General features: G+C 39.1%; 1 protein-coding gene and 1 long non-coding RNA gene across 7 annotated transcripts in view; one reads left to right on the top strand and one right to left on the bottom strand.

Annotated features, from left to right (window-relative positions):
- The window catches only part of HERC6 (HECT and RLD domain containing E3 ubiquitin protein ligase family member 6), a 65595-nt gene that overhangs the window by 4037 nt on the left and 39888 nt on the right, over positions 1-21670 (bottom strand). For 3 of the 4 annotated variants that reach the window (XM_045393358.3, XM_065545238.2, XM_074040123.1), the window contains 7 exons: positions 15739-15852; positions 15004-15111; positions 10953-11123; positions 8421-8564; positions 3199-3365; positions 2135-2201; positions 1334-1404 (listed from right to left, as the gene is read on the bottom strand). In XM_045393358.3, coding sequence (XP_045249293.2) covers positions 1334-1404; positions 2135-2201; positions 3199-3365; positions 8421-8564; positions 10953-11123; positions 15004-15111; positions 15739-15852 — 842 coding nt within the window. The remainder of the gene's footprint in view (positions 1-1333; positions 1405-2134; positions 2202-3198; positions 3366-8420; positions 8565-10952; positions 11124-15003; positions 15112-15738; positions 15853-21670) is intronic. The other variant, XR_012434953.1, reaches the window with a different exon arrangement.
- Positions 1-21670, top strand: part of LOC123573691 (uncharacterized) — a 40629-nt gene that overhangs the window by 16011 nt on the left and 2948 nt on the right. Inside the window, exons 3-4 of one of the 3 annotated variants that reach the window (XR_012434954.1) lie at positions 19581-19635; positions 20356-20481. This is a non-coding gene — a long non-coding RNA (uncharacterized lncRNA). Of the gene's footprint in view, positions 1-19580; positions 19636-20342; positions 20482-21670 lie in introns of those variants that run through there. The other 2 variants (XR_012434956.1, XR_012434955.1) reach the window with 2 other exon arrangements.

Raw genomic sequence — 21670 nt, 5'->3', positions numbered from 1 at the left:
ATCCATTAGATTTCAATATAAGTAAGACTTTTTCAGGGTTAATCCTTCTGTTCCTCTGCTTGTCCCCTCTCACAACACATGTCACTTTGTGAAAATTATTCCTGCAAGGTCTGTCTTATACTACAGGATGTAATTTCTACTAAATGATTAATTTCCTGATGGCAGGGTTGCTACTGGAGGCATTTCCATCAGAGACATGATTGTCTCCCACACTTTGGGCAGCCTTTGTGGACTAGCCTATCTAAATCAACTCTTGTCTGCCTTCCCCTGTAACCAGTGGTGTGCTGGTAAATGTCTAACAACCAGCTCTCTGAAAAGGAGGGGGAGGGGAGGGGACACACATTTGCAGCATTGGCCAATTTCTGTGGTGTAAATATTCCCACCATGGCTGATTTTCAGCTACTAATACTTTGATAATAAACTCTTAACATTTTTGAAAATTTAACAGTCAGCTCTCACAAGCTGGTACTAGTGAGCTCCAGCATACCACCTGGAACTCCCTAGTTTCTTAATGGGTTTTAATTTTCTTCAGAGTGCTCATCCTTATCTGATATTATATTACATAATAATTCATTTGTGGCCAGGTGCGGTGGCTTACCCTTGTAATCCCAGTACTTTGGGAGGCTGAGATGTGAGGACTGCCTCAGCTCAGGAATTTGAGACCAGCCTGGGCAGCATGGCAAGACTCCATCTCTATTAAAAATAAAAATGATTCATTTGTATATTATCTTTCTGTCCCACTGGAATTTAAGCTCCAAATTTTGTCTGTCTTTTTGACTACTGTATCTCCAGCACCTAGAATAGAGTCTGGTACAAAATAGGGGCTCAAAAATATTTGTTAAATGAATAAATAGTAAAAAGAGCTACAAAGGAAATATTGAACCCTGAATTCTTTCTCCTTTTCTTTTATCTTAAAAGATTCTTTTTTTCTAAAAGATTAGGAGCTAAAACAATCATCTGAGAAGCTAAAATACTTTGGTTTTTTTTTTTTTTTTTTTTTTTGAGACAGAGTCTCACTCTGTTGCCCAGTGAGCAATCCCGGCTCACTGCAACCTCCACTTCCTGGGTTCAAGCAATCCTCAGCCTCCTGAGTAGCTGGGACTACAGGCATGTGCCATCACACCTGGCTAATTTTTGTAGTAGAGATGGGGTTTCGCCATGTTGGCCAGGCTGGTCTTGAACTCCTGGCCTCAAGTGAGCCACCTGCCTCAGCCTCCCAAATTGCTGGTATTACAGGCGTGAACCATATTTAAAAATACATTTTTAAAGAATAGTGATACAACATTTTATGTACAGTATATTCAAAACAGATATTCTAGCTGTCAAAACTTACTTGTTGGTTTGGTCCACAGGTATAGAGATCCCATTTGGAATTAAGTCAACATCATTTTGGTCCCAATGTATCTGTAACCAAAATGTATTCAGGTACCAAATATCAAAGTAAGTCTGAATAATCAACCACCCATAATATCATTATTGCCAATACATTTTCCCCTATATAATTGAAAATAACTTGGAGCTAAATAATTTTTTATGTAGTTCAACCTTTTAAATACATGGAAAGCAAAAAAGCCTACCTAGTACATGGTATACATTGCTTTCATGCCTAAATTATCGTTTAGTTGTTACATTATTTACACTAGTTGAATAATCACCATAGCTTCACTTTATTTGAGAGTATATAGACATGAGAAGAAGATAAGGGGAAAGTCTTGCAGTACAGAAATCTCTTTTAAAAAAGGGATCCCAGGGGCCAGGCACAATGGCTCATCCCTGTAATCCTAGCACTTTGGGAGGCTGAGACAGGTGGATCACTTGAGGCCAGGAGTTAGAGACCAGCCTGGCCAACATAGCAAAAACCCGTCTCTACAAAGAATGCAAAAATTAGCCAGGCATGGTGTCACATGCCCATAGTCCCAGCTACTCAGGAGGCTGAGGGAGGAGAATCACTTGAACCCAGGAGGCAGAGGTTGCAGTGAGCCAAGATCACGCCATTGCACTCCAGCCTGGGTGACAGAGTGAGACTCTGCCTCAATAAAGAAAAAGGGATCCCAAATTTAAGATACTATAATAAAGATTATTTTTTAGAAACAGATTAAAGCTAAACTATAATCTGACTTTCATTAGTACTCACAGAAAAGCGTATGCAGAGCACATCTCCAATGTCATCAGCATCATCATTTAGAACTTCTTGCAAACTCCTAATGAAGATTTTGGTTTTAAAAATTGTATTTATTGATCTTATAAAGTTTCACAAGTAATTTTCAATGGAAAAAATTGTGAACAATATAGAAATGTATAAAATATAATATAAAATTCCTATCCTCCATCTTCTCACTCCCTTTCCCTAGAGTTTACCTCTATTTACAGTTTGATTTGTTGGACCATTGTTACCACATAGACACTGCTACATCTTCATGGAAATTACAAAAATGAGGTGTTTCCTCTAGACAGTGATTCTGAACCAGGGATGACTTTGTACCCTAGTGATCATTCAGCAAAGTCCAGAGACATCTTTGGTTGTCACACTTGGAGGGAAGGTTACTACTGGCATCCAGTGGGTGTGACCCCAAATGCTGCTAAACATCCCACAATGCCCAGGACAGTCTCCCACAACAAAGAATTAAACAGGCCAAAAGGTCAGTATTGCCAAAGCTGAGAAACCCTACTCTAGCACGTATCTAGCTAATATATTCTTCCACTAACAGTACACAAGAAGAGAGAGTCCTTTCCCCCAGTTTTTTGCCAACACTGTAAGAAAAACTTTTTAACAAATGTCAATCTGTAAGTAGAAAAATGACATCTCATTTTTATTTATTCCCTCAATTACTAGTTAGGGTGAGCATATTTTCAGTTTTTTTATTAGACTTACACACATACACACACACCCTTGTATAGTCATAAATATTTATATGTGTGATGATGCATGTATAAGCAACTGTTTCCACCTGGATAAAGTCAAGAGACCAGGTCAGAACTCTTGTTTCTTCTGCTAGTTAATAATTAGAGGAACATTCAGCTTTCCTCCATTTTGAAGGTTTACTCAGTTATAAATCATGCTGAAATTCAAATTCCTCTCAAGAGCATACATTATTGAAATTGAAGACCGTATCTGTCTCTCTGTGTGTAAGATTATTTATGCCTAAACAACTGAGACTTCCTAGATATAGTCCTGAAAAAAAGGTTGTATTTACTTACTTCCCCAACCGAGGACTGAGTTCTTTTAAATCTTCCAATGATGGCTTTTGGTCCAGAAGTTTTTTATACAGAGCCAGTGGGAAAGGAAGGTTAGCAACATTTAAATTGAATAAGGAGAGTCCACACAGCATTCCAAAGAGGAAATATCTTTTTTTCTCAAGTTTAGGCTAGAAGAGAAGAAAAAAATCCCTAAGGTATTAGAAATAATTAGTAATACAAAGGGATAAGTAGGTTAGTAAAAAAAAAATGTGGTTCCCTTTTCTAAAAGTCAAAAATTAAAAACAAAATGGGCTTCAGGAAAGTAAAAACGTGAAGTTCTTCTACAGATTATAACACAACTTAAATTTCTTCCATAATTTTGAATACAAATTGACAGTTCAGAACATTAAATAAATGAATTCGTTGTTACTAACAGCATATTTGGAATGTGAAAAAATACGCTCAGACAGCTTTATATAATAAGGTTTTCACAATTTAATTTTATAGTCTTTCCCTTCAGACTCACGTAGAATAATGACGCTGAGAAAGGAAGGGTGCACTTTATACATTTATTGGTCACCAGGCATATTAGATGAGCCTCGCATGAGTGGCAGCCCCTTCGGCAATGCAGCCCCACAACTTGGGTGTGCTTAGAGGGATGAGCATATGGGTCAGGGAAGGTGACTGATGCTAGGGACCAAGAAGGCAGGTGGAAGAAAGAAGGGGAAGAAGGAAAGAGGCCTGGTGAAGTTGGCATGTCTTGTCTGCACTTTGTAGTCCTGGGTGAGAGGAAACACTGGCTCCATCTATCCAGGCCATCATCGCAGCACAGTAGATCAACAGCCTGAAAATTTTAGGATTCAGTTCCAATGCCAACCTTACTATTAGTGGGTGCATGACTTTAGGCCACTTGCATAATATTCTGTGGTGCAGTCTAGTTGCCATATTTATTTATTTGAGCAATTGTGAGGATAAATTCTAAAATTACATTTAAATTTTGAAAGTAAGTTCTAAGTACAAGTAATCGACAAAGGGGCCCCCCGAAACCTAATCAGTCTTCTTTCCCATAATTTGTATTATGTCCCTTGGTTATAGTTTATTTCATCTCTTCACTGAGCCATACACAAATCAGGGTTGTTGTTTTTTTTTTTTTTTTGTCTCTGTTTTTTATCCAGCAGTACAGCATAATGCTTAAGAGTAAGAGCTCTGGAGTCAGACAATCCTGAACTCATATCCTGGCTCGATCACTTACTAGTTTTCTGTCCTTGGCTGATTTATGTAATCTCTCTAGGCCTCAGTTTCTTCATCTGTACCTCATAAGGTTGGCGTAAGGTTTATTTTCCTCCTCTCCGTCCCCAACTTGTGTCTCTTTGGTTCATTTCATCCCATTCCTTCACCTTCGACCTCAGGCCTTCGCCTCTCCATTATACTTTAAAATGCAATCACTTCAGTCCCCTCTTGATTTCTTTCTCTCCTAACCAAGAACACCTTAAGTTTGTATAGTGCCCTAAAGCTTTCATGGTACTTTCAGATACCTTATTTTGTTTTGTTTTCACAACAGCCCTGCAAAGCAGGCAGAGCAGAAATTATGATGTCCGTTTTCTAGGTGAGGAAACAGAAATCTCAGGGACGCTAAATGACACACCCACCATCACTGAAGATTGGAACTCTAGGCTTCTGATCCCACATCAGTGCTTCCTTCCCCATCCTGTCATGCTTCTCAAAAACTATTACATATTAAGTCAGCAATCTATAATTTAGAGCCAATTGGTAAAGTTTCTGGTGTGTTGATCCTATTGCTATAACTACATCTATAGAGTTTCAGGAGGAAAAGGATTGTGTCATGTAATAATTTGAATATCCCACAATATTTAATACAATGTAGGAACCTCAAGAAACATGAAATAAATGCTTGCTGACTGACCAAGAAAAAATCGTACTATTGGCACACCTCAGCCATTCCTATATTTTAGAGGGTCCATTTGTTCTCAAAAAGATACAAAACACCTTTCAGTGTTTTCTCACATGTATTCATCTTTCTCCTCCTCCTGCCTGTCCTTTCTGCCATTTGGAAGAACAATTTGTAAGTTTATGGGAAAGGGGACTAATAAATATGCCTTAGTCCATTTTCTGTTGCTTATAACAGAATATCTGAAACTGGGTAATTTACAAAGAAAAGGAATGTATTTCTTAGAGAAGGAATACATTCCTTGGAGAGGCTGAGAAGTCCAGGACTGAGTGGTTGTATCTGGTGAGGGCCTTCTTGCTGATGAGAACTCTGCAGAGTACTGAGGCTGCACCGAGCATCACATGGGGAGGGGGCTGAGTGTACCAGCTCAGGTCTCTCTTCCCCTTCTTACAAAGCCACCAGTTCTACTCCTCCACTCCCATGATAACCCATTAATCCATTAACTCATTAATCCATGAGTGGATTAATCTATTCATGAAGGCAGAACTCTCATGACCCAAGTGCCTCTAAAAGACCCCTTTTCAAGACTACCACACTGGGGATTAAGTTTTAACATGAATTTCAGGGGGTGGGGGCATTCAGACCATAACACAATAGAAGCTCAACATGTGATTCTTTTTAGAACTGTAATCTGAAAATCCAAAATCTGAAATGCTCTAAAATCAGAAACTTTGAGTGCCAACATGATGCCACAAGTGGGAAATTCCACTCATAAGTATTTAATACGAACTTTGTTTCATGCACAAAATTATTTAAAATAGTGTATGAAATTACAATTTCATACACAGATTAAATGATCTGTGTTACTAATACAGAAATGAAGACAATTTTTTTTGTTACTTTTTTTTTTTTTGAGATGGAGTCACTCTGTCACCCAGGCTGGAGGGCAGTGGCGTGATCTTGGCTCACTGCAACCTCTGCCTCCCAGGTTCAAGCGATTCTCCTGCCTCAGCCTCCCCAGCAGCTGGGACTACAGGTTCATGCCACTGCACCTGGCTAATTTTTTGTATTTTTAGTAGAGATAAGGTTTCACTGTGTTATCCAGGATGGTTTCGATTTCCTGACCTGGTGATCCGCCTGCCTCGATTTTTTTGTTACTTTAAGAAAGAAATGTTTATACTTTAAGGGCCTTTACAAAATATAATAATCACAGACATGAATCATTATTTTTCTTTTTTCCTTTTTACGCCCCTTTTATTTTGAAACAGAGTATCACTCTGTCACCCAGACTGGAGTGCTGTGGTGCAATCTCAGCTCACTGCAACCTCTGCCTCTCAGGTTCAAGCGATTCTCCTGCCTCAGCCTCCCAAGTGGCTCGGATTACAGGCGTGCACCACCACACCTGGCTAATTTTTGTATTTTTAGTAGAGATAGTGTTTTGCCAGGTTGGCCAGGCTGGTCTCAAATTCCTGACCTCAAGTAATCCTCCCACCTTGGCCTCCCAAAGTGCTGGTATTACAGGCGTGAGCCACCGCACCTGGCCATGAATCACCTGTTTTTGTTTTTCCTTTTTTTTTTTTTTTTTGAGCTGGAGTCTCGAAAAAGGGATACCGAGATTCTGCTCAGTATCTGTTACGCAAAATGCTTGGGACCAGCAGTGTTTCAGATCTCAGAGTTTTTCAGATTTGGAACATTTGCATAAACACAATGAGATATATTGGGGATAGGACCCAAGTCTAAACACAAAATTCATTTATATTAATAGTTCATATACACCTTATACACATAGCCTGAAGTTAATTTCAAACAATATTTTAAATAATTTTGTGCATGAGGCCGGGCGCAGTGGCTCAAGCCTGTAATCCCAGCACTTTGGGAGGCCGAGACGGGTGGATCACGAGGTCAGGAGATCGAGACCATCCTGGCTAACACGGTGAAACCCCATCTCTACTAAAAAATACAAAAAACTAGCCGGGCGAGGTGGCGGGCGCCTGTAGTCCCAGCTACTCGGGAGGCTGAGGCAGGAGAATGGCGGGAACCTGGGAGGCGGAGCTTGCAGTGAGCTGAGATCTGGTCACTGCGCTCCAGCCTGGGCGACAGAGCAAGACTCCGTCTCAAAAAAAAAAAAAAAAAAAAAAAATTTTGTGCATGAAACAAAGTTTGCATTAAATACTTATGAGTGGAATTTCCCACTTGTGGCATTATGTTGGCACTCAAAAAGTTTTTGATTTTAGAGCATTTCAGACTGTGGATTTTCAGATTACAGGATGCTCAGCCTGTACTACAATTTGTTTACCTGCTGTCATACTGATGGATATGTAGGTTGTTTCCTAAATTTTGAGAAGCAGTAATCTCAAGTATTTTAAATTAGGACAGAAATGACTGATAGAATCCTAGAGATAATTTTTCATTCTTAAAAGGTGATTCAGCTGGGCATGGTGGCTCACGCCTGTAATCCCAACACTTTGGGAAGCCAAGGCAGGTGGATCACTTGAGGTCAGGAGTTTGAGACCAGCCTGGCCAACATGGCAAAACCCTGTCTCTACTAAAAATACAAAAATTAGCCTGGTGTGACATACGCCTGTAGTCCCAGCTACTCAAGCAATCCTTCCACCTCAGCATCTCAAAATCCTGGAATTACAGGTGTGAACCACCAGGCTGAGCCAAGCTAGACACCTTAAATATGTGCAGTTTATTATATCTCAAGTATAATTTATTAAAACCATTAAAAATGTGATGTGCATGTGCTTCACCCAAGGATCTTTTTTTTTTTTTTTTTTTTTTTTGAGACGGAGTCTCACTCTGTCGCCCAGGCTGGAGTGCAGTGGCCGGATCTCAGCTCACTGCAAGCTCCGCCTCCCGGGTTTCCGCCATTCTCCTGCCTCAGTCTCCCGAGTAGCTGGGACTATAGGCGCCCGCCACCTCGCCCGGCTAGTTTTTTGTATTTTTTTTTTTAGTAGAGACGGGGTTTCACCATGTTAGCCAGGATGGTCTCGATCTCCTGACCTCATGATCCGCCCGTCTCGGCCTCCCAAAGTGCTGGGATTACAGGCTTGAGCCACCGCACCCGGCCCACCCAAGGATCTTATAAAATTTTACATGCTCTGATCCAGTAGGTGTAGAGTAGGGCCTCAGATTCCGCTTTTCTAACAGCTTCCCAAGTGATGCCAGAGCTGCTGCTCTGTGACCCATACGAGTACTATCAAAATAAGAGTAGCAAAGCTCTATATGACCTAATTTTACACCACTATCTATGGTTTTAATGTTGCAGTATATGGGGTGCCTTTTCTGTTCTGGGGAAAACAAAACATAAGAAAAGAAAGAAAAGACTTACCTTGGCAGGAAACCACATGCAGGAACCCATTTCAGGATACATGAACATTCCATATTCTGGCTTGGTCATCTCTTCAAACATACAGTGGAAGAACTCTGAACTAACCCCTCCAGACTCAGGACGAATTTCTTCAATAAATTCAACCTAAAGGAATAGAACATAGTCCCAGATCCTGACTTAAAATACAGTGTTTTGAACTTTATGGAAGTTTTAAACCTCCATTTCCGCAGGCTCTAGAATTACTAGAATCACATAGCCCTTACCTCCTTGCAATCTGTCTTCCCTCAGTTTGCTGCTGAGCAGTGGAGGCCATGAATGTATTTATTCTCAGATTGTTGTATGCATCCTTTACACTGCCACATGGACCAAGTGAAGGGGGACTCTAGTGAGAGTTAGCATTTACCAGTTGCATTGACCAGTATCTCAAACCAAATTTTGATGTGCTTCAAACCCTTGCGCCCCTAAATTCCCTGATTATTCTATCTTGTTGTCCATCTCATCATTCAGACTTCACAGCCTTGGCTCCAGTCAACAGGTATTTGTTTTTTCCTGTCTATACTCTTATTTGGGCTTCTGCAAAACAGCCATCCCAGTATGCCTGGGCATGAGACCTTTCAGAAACCAGCAGAGCAGATTGCCCATAGCTCTCAAATGAGAAATCAGCATTAACCAGTCCCTCTTTTTATTTATTATTTATTTATTTATTTTTTGAGATGGAGTCTCACTCTGCTGCCCAGGCTGGAGTGCAATGGCACGATCTCGGCTCACTGCAACCTCCGCCTCCCAGGTTCAAGCCATTCTCCTGCCTCAGCCTCCCGAGTAGCTGAGATTATTACAGGCACTCACCACTGCACCCAGCTAGTTTTTGTATTTTTAGTAGAGACGGGGTTTTGCCATGTTGGGCAGGCTGGTTTCGAACTCCTGATCTCAGGTGGTAATCCACCCACCTCAGCCCCTCCAAAATGCTGGGATTACAGGTGTGAGCCACCACACCTGGTCCCAGTCCCTGTTTTTAAAAGCTTTCTCTACCTTTGGACTTTATGGCTATGTACTATCTTGGTTTTCCCCCACGTCTCTAACTACTTTTCTACATCCTTTCTTCGGTAATTTACTTTTATCTTTTAATGATAAGCACCACTCATTTTTGTTTCTTGGATTTTGGTTCTCTACTCTCTTTGCCTGGGAAATCCTGTCTACTGCTGCTTCAGTCAACACACCATCATGTTTAAGGGCCTGCCCCACTTTCCCTTCTGAATATCCCAACAACAAATTAAGCCTACTTCTGATTTTCCTATTTCTGCTCATTTATACTAGCCTGTCCATGCCACAGTTAGGACTCACTCATGATGGGCCCTGACAACCTTGCCCTTGTTCAGAGTCTGTATTTTTAATTGATCTGGCTTGAAGTTTACTTTTTTTTACCCCTTGGTCATCTCCCATAAGGGGAATACTTTTCTACTGATTTCCTTACAGTTAAGATTTAAAGAAAAATAGGTATGAAGGGAGACATATAACTAGAAAGCCTGGTTTATAAAGTAGTTTTTGTTTTCCATTGGAGTCACATGCTGGGAAAATCCCTTTTTATCTGAGTCCCACTTCCCAGGTTCCAATTTTTTCTCTAACAGCCCAACTCTTCCTCTCACGGCTGACATCAAGAAAATCCACTCCCTTCTGGACAGACTGCAGCTCTTACCTACAGAGTTAGTCATTATTCTGTAGCCTCAAGAGGGCAAATAAGCTGAGGTACCACACAGTAAAAACCCTATAAGCACCCACAAAGGATAAAAGGAAGGATGGCTAGAATTGAAACTCATATAGTGGAAGGTCTTAACTGATGAAACTAGAGCCAACATGTAGGAAAAGTATCCCTTCCTCTAGCAGTTTGATTGCATTAGAGCCCCAATTCTTCACCCCTCCGTGATCCATGTCTTTTGCATATGACTTTGCAGTTCCTCCCACTAAAGAGGCTGTGTATATTTCCCTAGCCTTTGACTTAGGTTCAGCTTTATGACTGCTTTGACTAAAGCAATGTTTGGTCTTGCTATCTTGCACCTCTGGCACTACTGTGGGAAGAACATGCTTGCTCGCCCCAGGAGGAGAATGAAAGACATAGGAAGCAGAGCTAAATTGCTCCAGCCAGGCCTAGGTCAGCCAATCCCTAGCCAACTCCCAGACATGTACACAATCTCAGACAAAATTTGCAAAGCCACCCAGATGAATTTGGCCTAGCCCAGCAGGTCCTCCACTGAACTGCAGATCTGTGAAATAAATTATTGTCATTTTGAGCCATTAAGTTTTGGGATGTTTCATTATGCAGCATTTTTGTAGTCGTCAGTAACAGTTAACTCATAGCCCAGTGTGCAATTAAGCATCCCATTGCTATTCTCTGAAGGGTAAGAGGGGAATTCTGGAAACCAAAAGATTGATAACCATAGCTGCAAATGCAGGCTCTTTTAAGAGAGCATTTATTACATAATATGAATGCATCCCTCCCACAGAAGTAAAAATGTTCAGTGAGACTTGTTACTGTACCACTAATACTTTGCAGAAGTCAGTGGCTTCAGCTTGACTTAATTGACGCAGAGCATCTTTAACCAGGCGACTTCGTCTGACTCTAAGTATAAATCTGGGTGATGGAGGAAATTCATCCTTTTTTTGCAGAATTGTTTCATGCCTAAGCATGTATGCTTTCTCTTCTGACATCTGGAAAAATAAATTTTTTAGTTGGCTTCTCCTTTTGCCTCAGGAATCCCAGGGATTGTTTAATACTTCCAGTAAACATTTTGTGTAGTATATACTTAATCCTGCCATTGCTGTAAACACTCACATTGTAATTATTTAAGAAAATGGACAACATATCTGCCTTATGGAAGATGAAGTGATTGTAGGACCAGAGAAACTATGGTTACCTAGGAATTGTGTACAGGAGATTAGTCAGCATGGATGAACACCTAAGTTATTAAAAGCTATCTCAGATTATTTATTATAGTAAACATCATCCTTAAAGGCCATACTCGTATTCAACATGCTGAGACATTCATCCACCATCAGTCTTAAGACACAGAGCATTAGCGTTGTAATCCTCAGTAATATAAAGGCAGTATAAGAGCTCAGGGATAATGTGAGCTGTAGGAAAAAGATAGAAGACAGACTTCCTCAGAGAAGATCCACTCTTCTTTCCAGTAACTATGATCCATCCATGGGAACTCTCTAAGAATATACCACAAGTGCCCTCATTTTGTATCTAACATTACTCCTGGTCACCCTGAATAGTACTTGTTTTTAGCTTTTATGATCACCCTAAGTACTTCTCTTTAGGTTTTCTGAAGTACTTCTCTTTAGCTTTTCTGAATTCTCAACATTCTCTCACTACTTTAATCTCTGGAACTTCTCTAGATTAGAAATCTAGTGTTGGACTTGCTATCCTTGCTTTGACCTTCAACGCTCCTCAAGGGCTTCAGTTACATCACAAAGACAATAAATGAGGATTTAGAACTCAAACCAATGTAGCCCTTATAGGGCCTGTCCTGAAATTGTGACAGCAAGACCAGTGGATAACAGCTATCCTACCCCAGGTTCCTAGGCTGGGTGTGTTTGCCCACATTCACTCTCTACAAGCACCTCAGAGAAGTATGCACATGGCCCTGGGGTTGGGAAATCCCTGCCCTGAGTATCTGCCACCATTATATACTAAGAAATTTGTCTGTTATTACTAGATTCTTCTAGTTTTTCTTTAAGATTTTTTTTTAAGCACCAGATTTGTAGGGAAAAGGAACAGGTTTCATCTCTGTTTCTTTCTGGTTGGGTCATCACCTCCTGTGACCCTGCAGGAGTCTGCAGGTCTGGGACATCCAGCAATACTGACTACTAAGCAACATGTTCCATGGGTCTGAGTTCCATGGGTCTGTGGCCAGCAGTGTCCTCCACTGACTACAGCAGGGAGAGGTGTCTGTACCTTCTTTTACATAACCAAGAGCTGGATGGGAAACCTGCCTCTTAGCTTAATTTCCAGCTTCTCTACTCCGGTTCTTTATATATTGGTTTTACCTTTTCACATGTACACATTTGAATTGGTGATCCAGTTTGGAGCTTGCAGTTTTGACTATATCCATTATCTCTCCTTTGGAGAGCAGATTATAAAGTCCGCTTTCCAGCTTCACTCATAACAACTAAAAGTAAGAGTTTTCTTGTCCTCAGACTTTCCTAGTCTTTCATAATGTGCAATCTGCCCGAGTCCATTGTCCACTCAACCCTCGACTACTCACTAGCAGAATAGACAAATGACCAAGAGAGAAACATGGCTATAGGAGAAAATACCATAAAGGGATGGTCTTGTTTAAGGGAAACTGATGGGAAAGTTAGGTTTGGAAAGGAAAGACAGTCTATTTTCTCCCTTTACCAGGGATGTTAGGAAAATAAAAGACGGTTCAGAAATAAAAGAAGAGATGATCTGGTCAAATCTATTTGTAAACATGCTGGTAATAGACACTAATAATAGTAACTAGGCCGGGTGTGGTGGCTCACGCCTGTGATCCCAGCACTTTGGGAGACTGAGGTGGGCAGATCACCTGAGGTCAGGAGCTCGAGACCAGCCTGACCAACATGGTGAAACTCCATCTCTACTAAAAATACAAAAATTATCTGGGTGTGGTGGCAGGTGCCTGTAATCCCAGCTACTTGGAAGACTGAGGCAGCAGAATCACTTGAACCTGGGAGGTGAAGGTTACAGTGAGCAGAGATTGTACCACTGCACTCCAGCCTGGGCAACAGAGCTAGACTCCATCTCAAGATGATGATAATAATAAGCCAGGTGCAGTGACTCACGCCTGTAATCCCAGCACTTTGGGAGACCAAGGCAGGCAGATCACTTGAGGTTGGGAGTTCGAGACCAACCTGACCAACATGGAGAAACCCCATCTCTACTAAAAATACAAAATCAGCCAGGCATGGTGGCGCATGCCTATAATCCCACCTACTCGGGAGGCTGAGGTAGGAGAATTGCTTGAACCTGGGAGGCAGAGGTTGTGGTAAGCCAAGATTGCACCATTGTACTCCAGCCTGGGCAACAAGAGCAAAACTCTGTCTCAAAATAATAATAATAATAATAGTAACTAGAGGGACAGCCCTTACCTGTGGAATGCTACTAGCAGGATATACCTTTTCTGTCTAGGTTGCTTATTATTAATATACCTGGAATTTATGGATTTATGGGACATGGCACATTGGAAAATATCATGTAAGCCATGTAATTAGTGGGGTATAAGAAGGGACTGAATAACTGAAATGGCTTCTCTTGTGCATGTTCTATCCCAGACTTCTTATGTTTCACCCAGATGCATCCTTTGAATTAGTAATAAAAGTCAATAATGGGTATAAGTTCTGATTCCTATGAGTCTTTAAAATATAAATATCATAGATGAATAGATATAAACTTTTCACGAGGAATGACCTAGAAAACAAGCCTCAGCAATAAAAAAAAAGTTTGGACAATTTAGCATAATAAGGGGATGATATTATATATACTTAACTGAGAACTAAGGCTGATGGTGATAAAAGAAACCAAATAATATGTAAATCTTATGTGGGACTAACACAACTACCTGAAAAGAAGCAGAAGGGTGAAAGTAAGTAGAAAACAATATAAACTTATTGATTGACTCATAGACATTATTTAAGAATAAAAGAATATCAGTTGGAGCTTATAAATCAAGCTTCAAGAAGCTTAAGGAGATATTTTTAATCCAAAGATTAGCACTTAAGAACACAGTATTAAAATTGGATAGAGGAGGAGAGGAAAGAGAGAAGAAAAGAACAGTTTACTGGATAGTGTCAGTGTTGTTCACGGCAGGAAAACAATAGATATTATATAAAGAAAGTGAGGACTAGAACATTAAATAACAATGAGAAATTAAATTAAAATCAAACTGAAATATCATGATTAACTCATCAAAATGGAAAAGATCACAAAGCTTGATAATACTCTGCATTGCTGAGAACAGCATGTGGAAGAGGCATTTGCAATCTCTATAGAGGGTAATTTGGTAACATTTGATAATAAAGGGATAGGAATTAATTATTCTACCTTCCTATGTGAATGGTCTTTAACCATTTTAGAGTAACCAAGTACCCTGACTGATAAGGAAAAGCTCTTTTTTACCTAATTCCAGGAAATGACTTTGGAACGAATAAGATTAGAAGTATTGCCATACCACAAACCTTAATGAAAATAATTGATGAAATTATTAAATCAAAGGTTAATGGGAAACAATGAAAGAATCAAGTGGTTGCCACTTGAACCACTCATGAATCTCACAGTGAACACGAGTAAGACAACCAGAAATAATGCATTGAATTATGGGCAGCTGAAAAGACATTGGAACTGAAATTTGCTGCAAAATACTTCAGCAAAAACAGTAACAACAACAAAAGAAAAAAAAGTGATAGATAAAAGTGTGGCAAAATGTTGACAATTGCTGAATCTTGGTGATGGGATTCATTATACCCATCACCAAGATATATTTGAAATATATTCTTTTTTATATATGTTTGAAATTTTTCACACTAAAAAAGAAGACATACATACCCACATCTTTATACATGAATCAGCTTGCAATAATTTTATTTTGGATAGCGAATTAAAGATAAATGGAAAATCACTGAAAATAACAGGACTGGGGGTTTCTGCAGGTATCTAAAAAATAAAGAGAGATAATAGTTTTGATAATTAAAAACAATTAAAAAAAACTTACTTCCTTTACCTTATTGCCTTTTTTTTGGAATCTGGTTTTTGTGGTTCTTTGTTTTTTTTGAGACAGAGTCTTCCTCTGTCACCCAGGCTGGACTGCAGGGGCATAAATTTGGCTCACTAAAACCTCTTTCTCTGGGCTCAAGTGATCCTCCCACCTCAGCCTCTTGAGTAGCTGGGAGTACAGATACGTGCTACCACGTATTTGTATTTTTTCGATAGAGACAGCGTTTCACCATGTTGCCCACGCTGGTCTCAAACTCCTGGGCTCAAGCAATCTGCTCACCTTGGCCTCCCAAAGTGCTGGGATTACAGGTGTGAGCCACTGCACCTGGCCTCAGAAATCTGTTTGTAAGAATCCAAATTACTTAGAAACAAAATTTCAAAAAGTGCATCTGTTTTATGATTAAAATATATTTAGGTTTTCAGTGATCATCAAATTTAGCAAATTTATCATTGTAATTTTTAAAATTTCAAATCTTGATTTATCAAAGGAGTACCTTAACAGATACTACAGTAATGTGTCCTCCTTTAAAATATGAACATTTTCAGAAGTAAAAATGTTATTCTTACCATGTGGTTATCCCGAAGGAGCTGTCTTCTTCTATCTGTATAAAAGTTTAATAAGTCAGAGAGTTCATTTATGTTGAAAGTATTTTCTGGTAGTCGACAGTTAGCTTTGTTTACCTTAAAGAGAATATGACCTGTGAATTTCATTTTCTATCAATAAGTGATTTAATCTATGATATATAGATATATATGTATGGCTGTCATACAGATAAGAAGAGAGCTCTCTAAACTGAAAACATTTTTCAGTAATGAAGTAGAGTTCTATAAAGTTTCCATTTTCTGAGCTATAATTTCCTTAATTTTCATGAAGAAATGTCAAAGATAAGATGCTGACAGTGTGGATTAGTAAACTAATTTTTAGGGCATAGATTTACTGGAAACAGTTTCTAGATTTTGAGAATAAAAGCACCATAAAAATCCAAGGTACTTTTAACAAATTCAGCACTTCGTTCATTAATTAATAAATACTAACTTGGCACACATTATTTTGTCAAGCATGGGACAAATCTTTAGATTAAAATGTCCTTTCTTAAATGAATGTGGATCTATTCCCATAAAACTGTATTTGCAAAAACAGGAGACTGCCCTTCGGTGTAGATTGACAACCTGTGGTCTAGTAGGTAAAAACAACAAGTTACCAGGCATTTAGGATACAGTTTCTGATTGGGGAAAGACTTAAGAGGTTCAAGAAGGCTTCCTAGAGGAAGCATCAATGATCTAAATATGCCTCCATCACACAAAATTAATACAAATGATAGAAGGTGGGAAATAAGAAATTTAAGAACAGGCCGGGCGCGGTGGCTCAAGCCTGTAATCCCAGCACTTTGGGAGGCCGAGGCGGGCGGATCACAAGGTCAGGAGATCGAGACCACAGTGAAACCCCGTCTCTACTAAAAATACAAAAAATTAGCCGGGCGCGGTGGCGGGCGCCTGTAGTCCTAGCTACTCAGGAGGCTGAGGCAGGAGAATGGCGTGAACCCGGGAGGCGGAGCTTGCAGTGAGCCGAGATCACGCCACTGCACTCCAGCCTGGGCAACAGCGTGAGACTCCGTCTCAAAAAAAAAAAAAAAAAAAAAGAAATTTAAGAACATAAATTAAGGAAATAAAAAACAAATATACAGGAGCAAGATCAACAAATGAAAAGACTGCTTCTTTAAAAAAGAAAAAACAATTTCCCAGTAAGACTTTTCAAACAAACAAACAAAAAAAAAACAAACAAACAAACAAAAAAAACCCACCAGTATCAAGAATGAAAAATGGGGCAAAACTACAGATTGTGATGAGATTAAAAAGATAAAAATAGGACATTTGAAAACTTAGATAAAGAGACAAATCCTGGGAAATACCCAGCAATACAAGAAAAAAATAGAAAATCTCAATAATCCTGTGGCTGTTAAATAAATTAAACCCATAATTTAAAAAACTGTCGACAAAGAAATTTCCAGACCCAAAAAGGTTTGTAGATTAGTTCTACTTATCATTTAAGGAAAATGCTAGGATTACAGAATCTTTTGCATAAAATAGAAAAAGAATATTCCCCAAATAATTTCATAAGATTAGCATTACCTGGTCCAGAAACTTCACAGGGGCATTATGAGAAAGTAAAATAACAAACCAGTCTCACTCATAAATATAGATGCAAATATGATAAGCAAAATGTCAGCAAATGGAATCTTTGAAATCTATAACACATTATGAGCAAGCTGTGTTACTTCAAGTAAATAAGGTTAAAACAGTTGAAAACCCATCTGTGTATTTTGCCATCATATGCAGAAAAAACATTTAATAAAATTCAATATCCATCCATGATCTAAAAACAAAGCCCTCAGCGAACTAGAAATAGAATGAAGCTTCCTTAACCTTTTAAAAATGTATCTACAAAAATCCCACAGCAAAACATAAAACTGAATGTTAAGGTTTTCCCTTTGAGATCAGAGTAAGATTATAAAACATTATACTGGATGTCCTAGTCAATGAAATAAGTAAAGAGAAATAAATAGGAACAAAACTGTTACTATTTCAAGTTATATGATTCTATACAGAGAAAATCCAAAGGAAGAGATTAGTTTTAATAGGTAAATTTAACAAGATTGTTAAAAACAAGCTTAATGTATAAAAATTACTGCGTTTCTATACATCAATGACAAAGTTAAAAATTTAACTTTTAAGAGGAAAAAGTAAGTGAATTTATCATCAAAATAAAAAACATTTGTGCATAAAGACACCATGGTGAAAGTGAAAAAACAACACATGGGAAAATATTAACATTGTATATCTGATAAGGGACTTACAACTATATGTAAAGAACTCTTATAACTCAATAATAAAAAGACTAATTATCTAATTTTAAAATGGACAAAAGACCTCAATAAACATTTCTCAAAATAAGATACAGAAATGGGCAATAAGCATATGAAAAGCTCAACATCATTAGCCATCAAGGAGATACAAGTCAAAATCACAAAGAGATACCATTTCCCACTCACTTGACTATAATCCAAATGACAGATAATAACAAGTGTTGACAAGAATGTGGAAAAGTGGTCGGGTGCAGTGGCTTATGCCTGTAATCCTAGCACTTTGAAAGACTGAGGTGGGTGGATTACTTGAGGTCGGGAGTTCGGGACCAGTCTGGCCAACATGGTAAAACCCTGTCTCTACAAAAATACAAAAATTAGTGGGGCATGGGGTGTACATGTACACCTGTAATGCCAGCTACTTGGGAGGCTAAGGAAGGAGAATCGCTTGAACCTGGGAGGTGGAGGTGGCAGTGAGCCAAGATTGTGCCACTGCATTCCAGCCTTGGCAACAGAGCAAGAATCTGTCTCAAAAAAAAAAAAAAAAAAAAGAATGTGGAGAAACTAGAACTGTCATACATTGCTGGTGGTAATACAAAATGGTGCAGCTGCTTTGGAAAACAGTCTGCTGGTTCCTCACAAGATTAAACTAGAGTTGCCACATGACCCAGCAATCCCACTCTTGGGTATATACGGGAAATGAAAACATATGTCTACATAAAAATTTGTACAGACATTTAAATAGTGACATTATTCATAATAGCCAAAGAGTGGAAATAACCCAAATACCCATCAATTGAGGAAGGGATATATAAAATGTAGTATTTCATGCAATGCATTATATTATTCATCAATAAAAAAGAATGAAGTACTCATACATACTCCAACATAGATGAACCTTGAAAACATTATGCTAAGTGAAAAAAGCTAGTTGAAAAAGACTACATAATGTGTGATTCCATTTACATAAAATGTCCAGAATAGGCAAATCTGTAGAGACAGAAAGTAGATTAGTGATTGCCTAGGGTTGGGGTGAGAGTAAGGGGATGGGAGTTGAGGGGGAATGGGGAGTGACTGCTAATGGTATAGGGCTTCATTTTGGGTGATAAAAATGTTGTAAAGTTGATTGTGGTAAAGGTTATACAACTCCATGAATATACTAAAAAGTATTACATTGCACATTTTATTTATTTATTTATTTTTATTTTTTAAAAAATAGAGACAAGGTCTCACTATGTTGCCCAGGCTGGTCTTGAACTCCGTAGCTCAAGCAATCTTTCCACCCCAGCTTCCCAAAGTGCTGGGATTACAGGCATGACATTGTATATTTTAAATGGGAGAATTATATCTCAATAAAGCTGTTTTAAAAAGATACATAATCACATAAAATATCAAGTACTCATGATATATCTAATAAAAGACCGCAAGGCTTCTACATAGAACACTATAACATATTTTTGTAAGAAACTGAAGAAGAACTAAATAGAGAGCTATGTCATGATCAGACTTAGAAGACTCAATAATGTAAAGTTGTCATTCTGTCTCCAGTCACTACCAGGTCAAAGACACAATCAAATGGAATTTGTGGAATTGGAACAAAAAGGTAATTATAAAGTTAATATTTAAGTTCAACAATAATACTGAAGGAGAAGATAAAAGTTGAAACTTACTCTATCACATATCAGTATTTATTATAAAGATACAGAAACTTGTACGGTGTTGTACGGGTACAAGGATAGATTAACAGCCAAATGAATACTTGATTTTCAATACAAGGAGTACTAAAAAGCACCAGGGAAAGAGGTGTATTTTATTAAGAAGTAAATTTAACCTAGAAGGAAAACAAAAGTTAGTGTAAGAAACAGTGCCCTAGTCTGACACCCTATATATAGTAAGAGTGAATGAAACCAAAAAAGAAAAATGACGAGAGAGAGAGAGAGAGAGAGAAGAGAGACAGAGAGAGAGAGAGAGAGAGAGAGGAGAGCGGAGAGGGGAAAGGGGAGGAGAGGGGAGGGTGAGGGAGAGGCAGAGGCAGAGGCAGAGGGAGAGGGAGAGGGAGAGGGAGAGGGGAAGAGAGAGGATTGATGACAATGTTTGGGTCCTAGGATGTACATCTGAAGTTAGCATGACCTAATATTATGCTTTCTGTATCACAACATTAGTAAAACGAATATTGTCTTCCAATTGTCCACAAAACTAGAGACCATTCCAGAACTGAGACCAAATATTATGTTTATTAATTGCAGCTTAAGACAGTAAATTACAGTGTAATGGTCTTAATTACTAATTCATTATTAATTAGTTTAATAGCTTTTCTTCCTAGGCACAAGAACATCAAAGCATAAATTCTTCCAGTATCAGCAATGACATCACTTAAGAGTCTCTCAGAATCTTAGGCACCACCCCAGGCCTACTGGATCAGAATCTGAATTTTTTAACAAGGTCTCAGGTAACTTGCATGCATATTAAAGTTTGAGAAGTGCTGCCCTAGCTGCCTTAGACATTAGTGCTCATTACTCTAATCTACATCTCCGGAATTTAAGAGATCTTCTGTGAATCACTGATCACTGTGGGAATTCAGATACTCATCTGTAACACGCTTATGTCCATCTTTAGATCTAGTCAAGAGTCCGATTTCTATTTATTGGGACTACCACCCAAAGCAGAATGAGGATGATGTAACCAAGCCCAGTGACTTCTAGATACCACTAACTCTAGGTAACTCTACTAAAACAGACTTTGCATTCTTGGTGACCCTGATGTTGACATGGCCATAGAGAATGTGGACACCAAATCCTAATGGCCTCATTTGATATTTCTACAGTGGGATTTAGCAAATATTCTGATATAGACAGACTGAGTTGATATAACAGTATCCACTGGTCCCTTTCTTTGTTCTGGCCGTAGTCCTCGGTGGACTTTTCTTCCTTTCTATTTAATTTTTACTAAGTTACAAATAAAACATATATGTTTCATTTATAAATCATATATTTGGGCTGGGCATGGTGGCTCATGTAGGTGGATCACTTGAGGTCAGGAGTTCGAGACAAGCCTGGCCAACATGGTGAAACCCTGTCTCTATTAAAAATACAAAAATTAGCTGGGTGTTGTGGCAGGTGCCTGTAATCCCAGCTATTCGGGAGGCTGAGGCAGGTGAATTGCTTGAACCCTGGAGGGAGAGGTTGCAGTGAGCCAAGATCATACCACTGTACTCCAGCCTGGGCAACAGAGCTAGACTCTGTCTCAAAGAAAAAAAAAAAATCACACATGTGTAGTGTGATAAGTCCCCCACCAAGTTACTTAAGGGTGTTTATCCAGTGCCTCAACCCTGAGGGCCAGGCAATGAGCCAAGGCCATGGTGCCCAGCTGAGGAGCAGGTGTCCCTGAGAACCCAAACATCCTGGAGAGTATCTGAGAACCTGCCAAGATAAACAGTCTCATGGCTCAAACACTGTAGCTCTTTGAGCCAGAAAATTCACTTGAAAGCAGTTTAGAGATGGGAGGCAGCACAGATCTCTAGAGCTGTCCTGTTGCCGTCCAGGAGTCTAGGAGTACCCTGTGTGTAAGTCCTAATAGATACACCTACTCATCAAGCTGGGCTTGTCCTAGTTATTTTTTGGTCTTTTGGCTCACTCCTA

The sequence above is a fragment of the Macaca fascicularis genome, chromosome 5 (genome assembly GCF_037993035.2).
Source record: "Macaca fascicularis isolate 582-1 chromosome 5, T2T-MFA8v1.1".
NCBI lineage: Eukaryota > Metazoa > Chordata > Mammalia > Primates > Cercopithecidae > Macaca > Macaca fascicularis.
The sequence above is the reverse complement of the archived record's forward strand: the minus strand, read 5'-3'. Positions and strand labels throughout refer to the sequence as shown.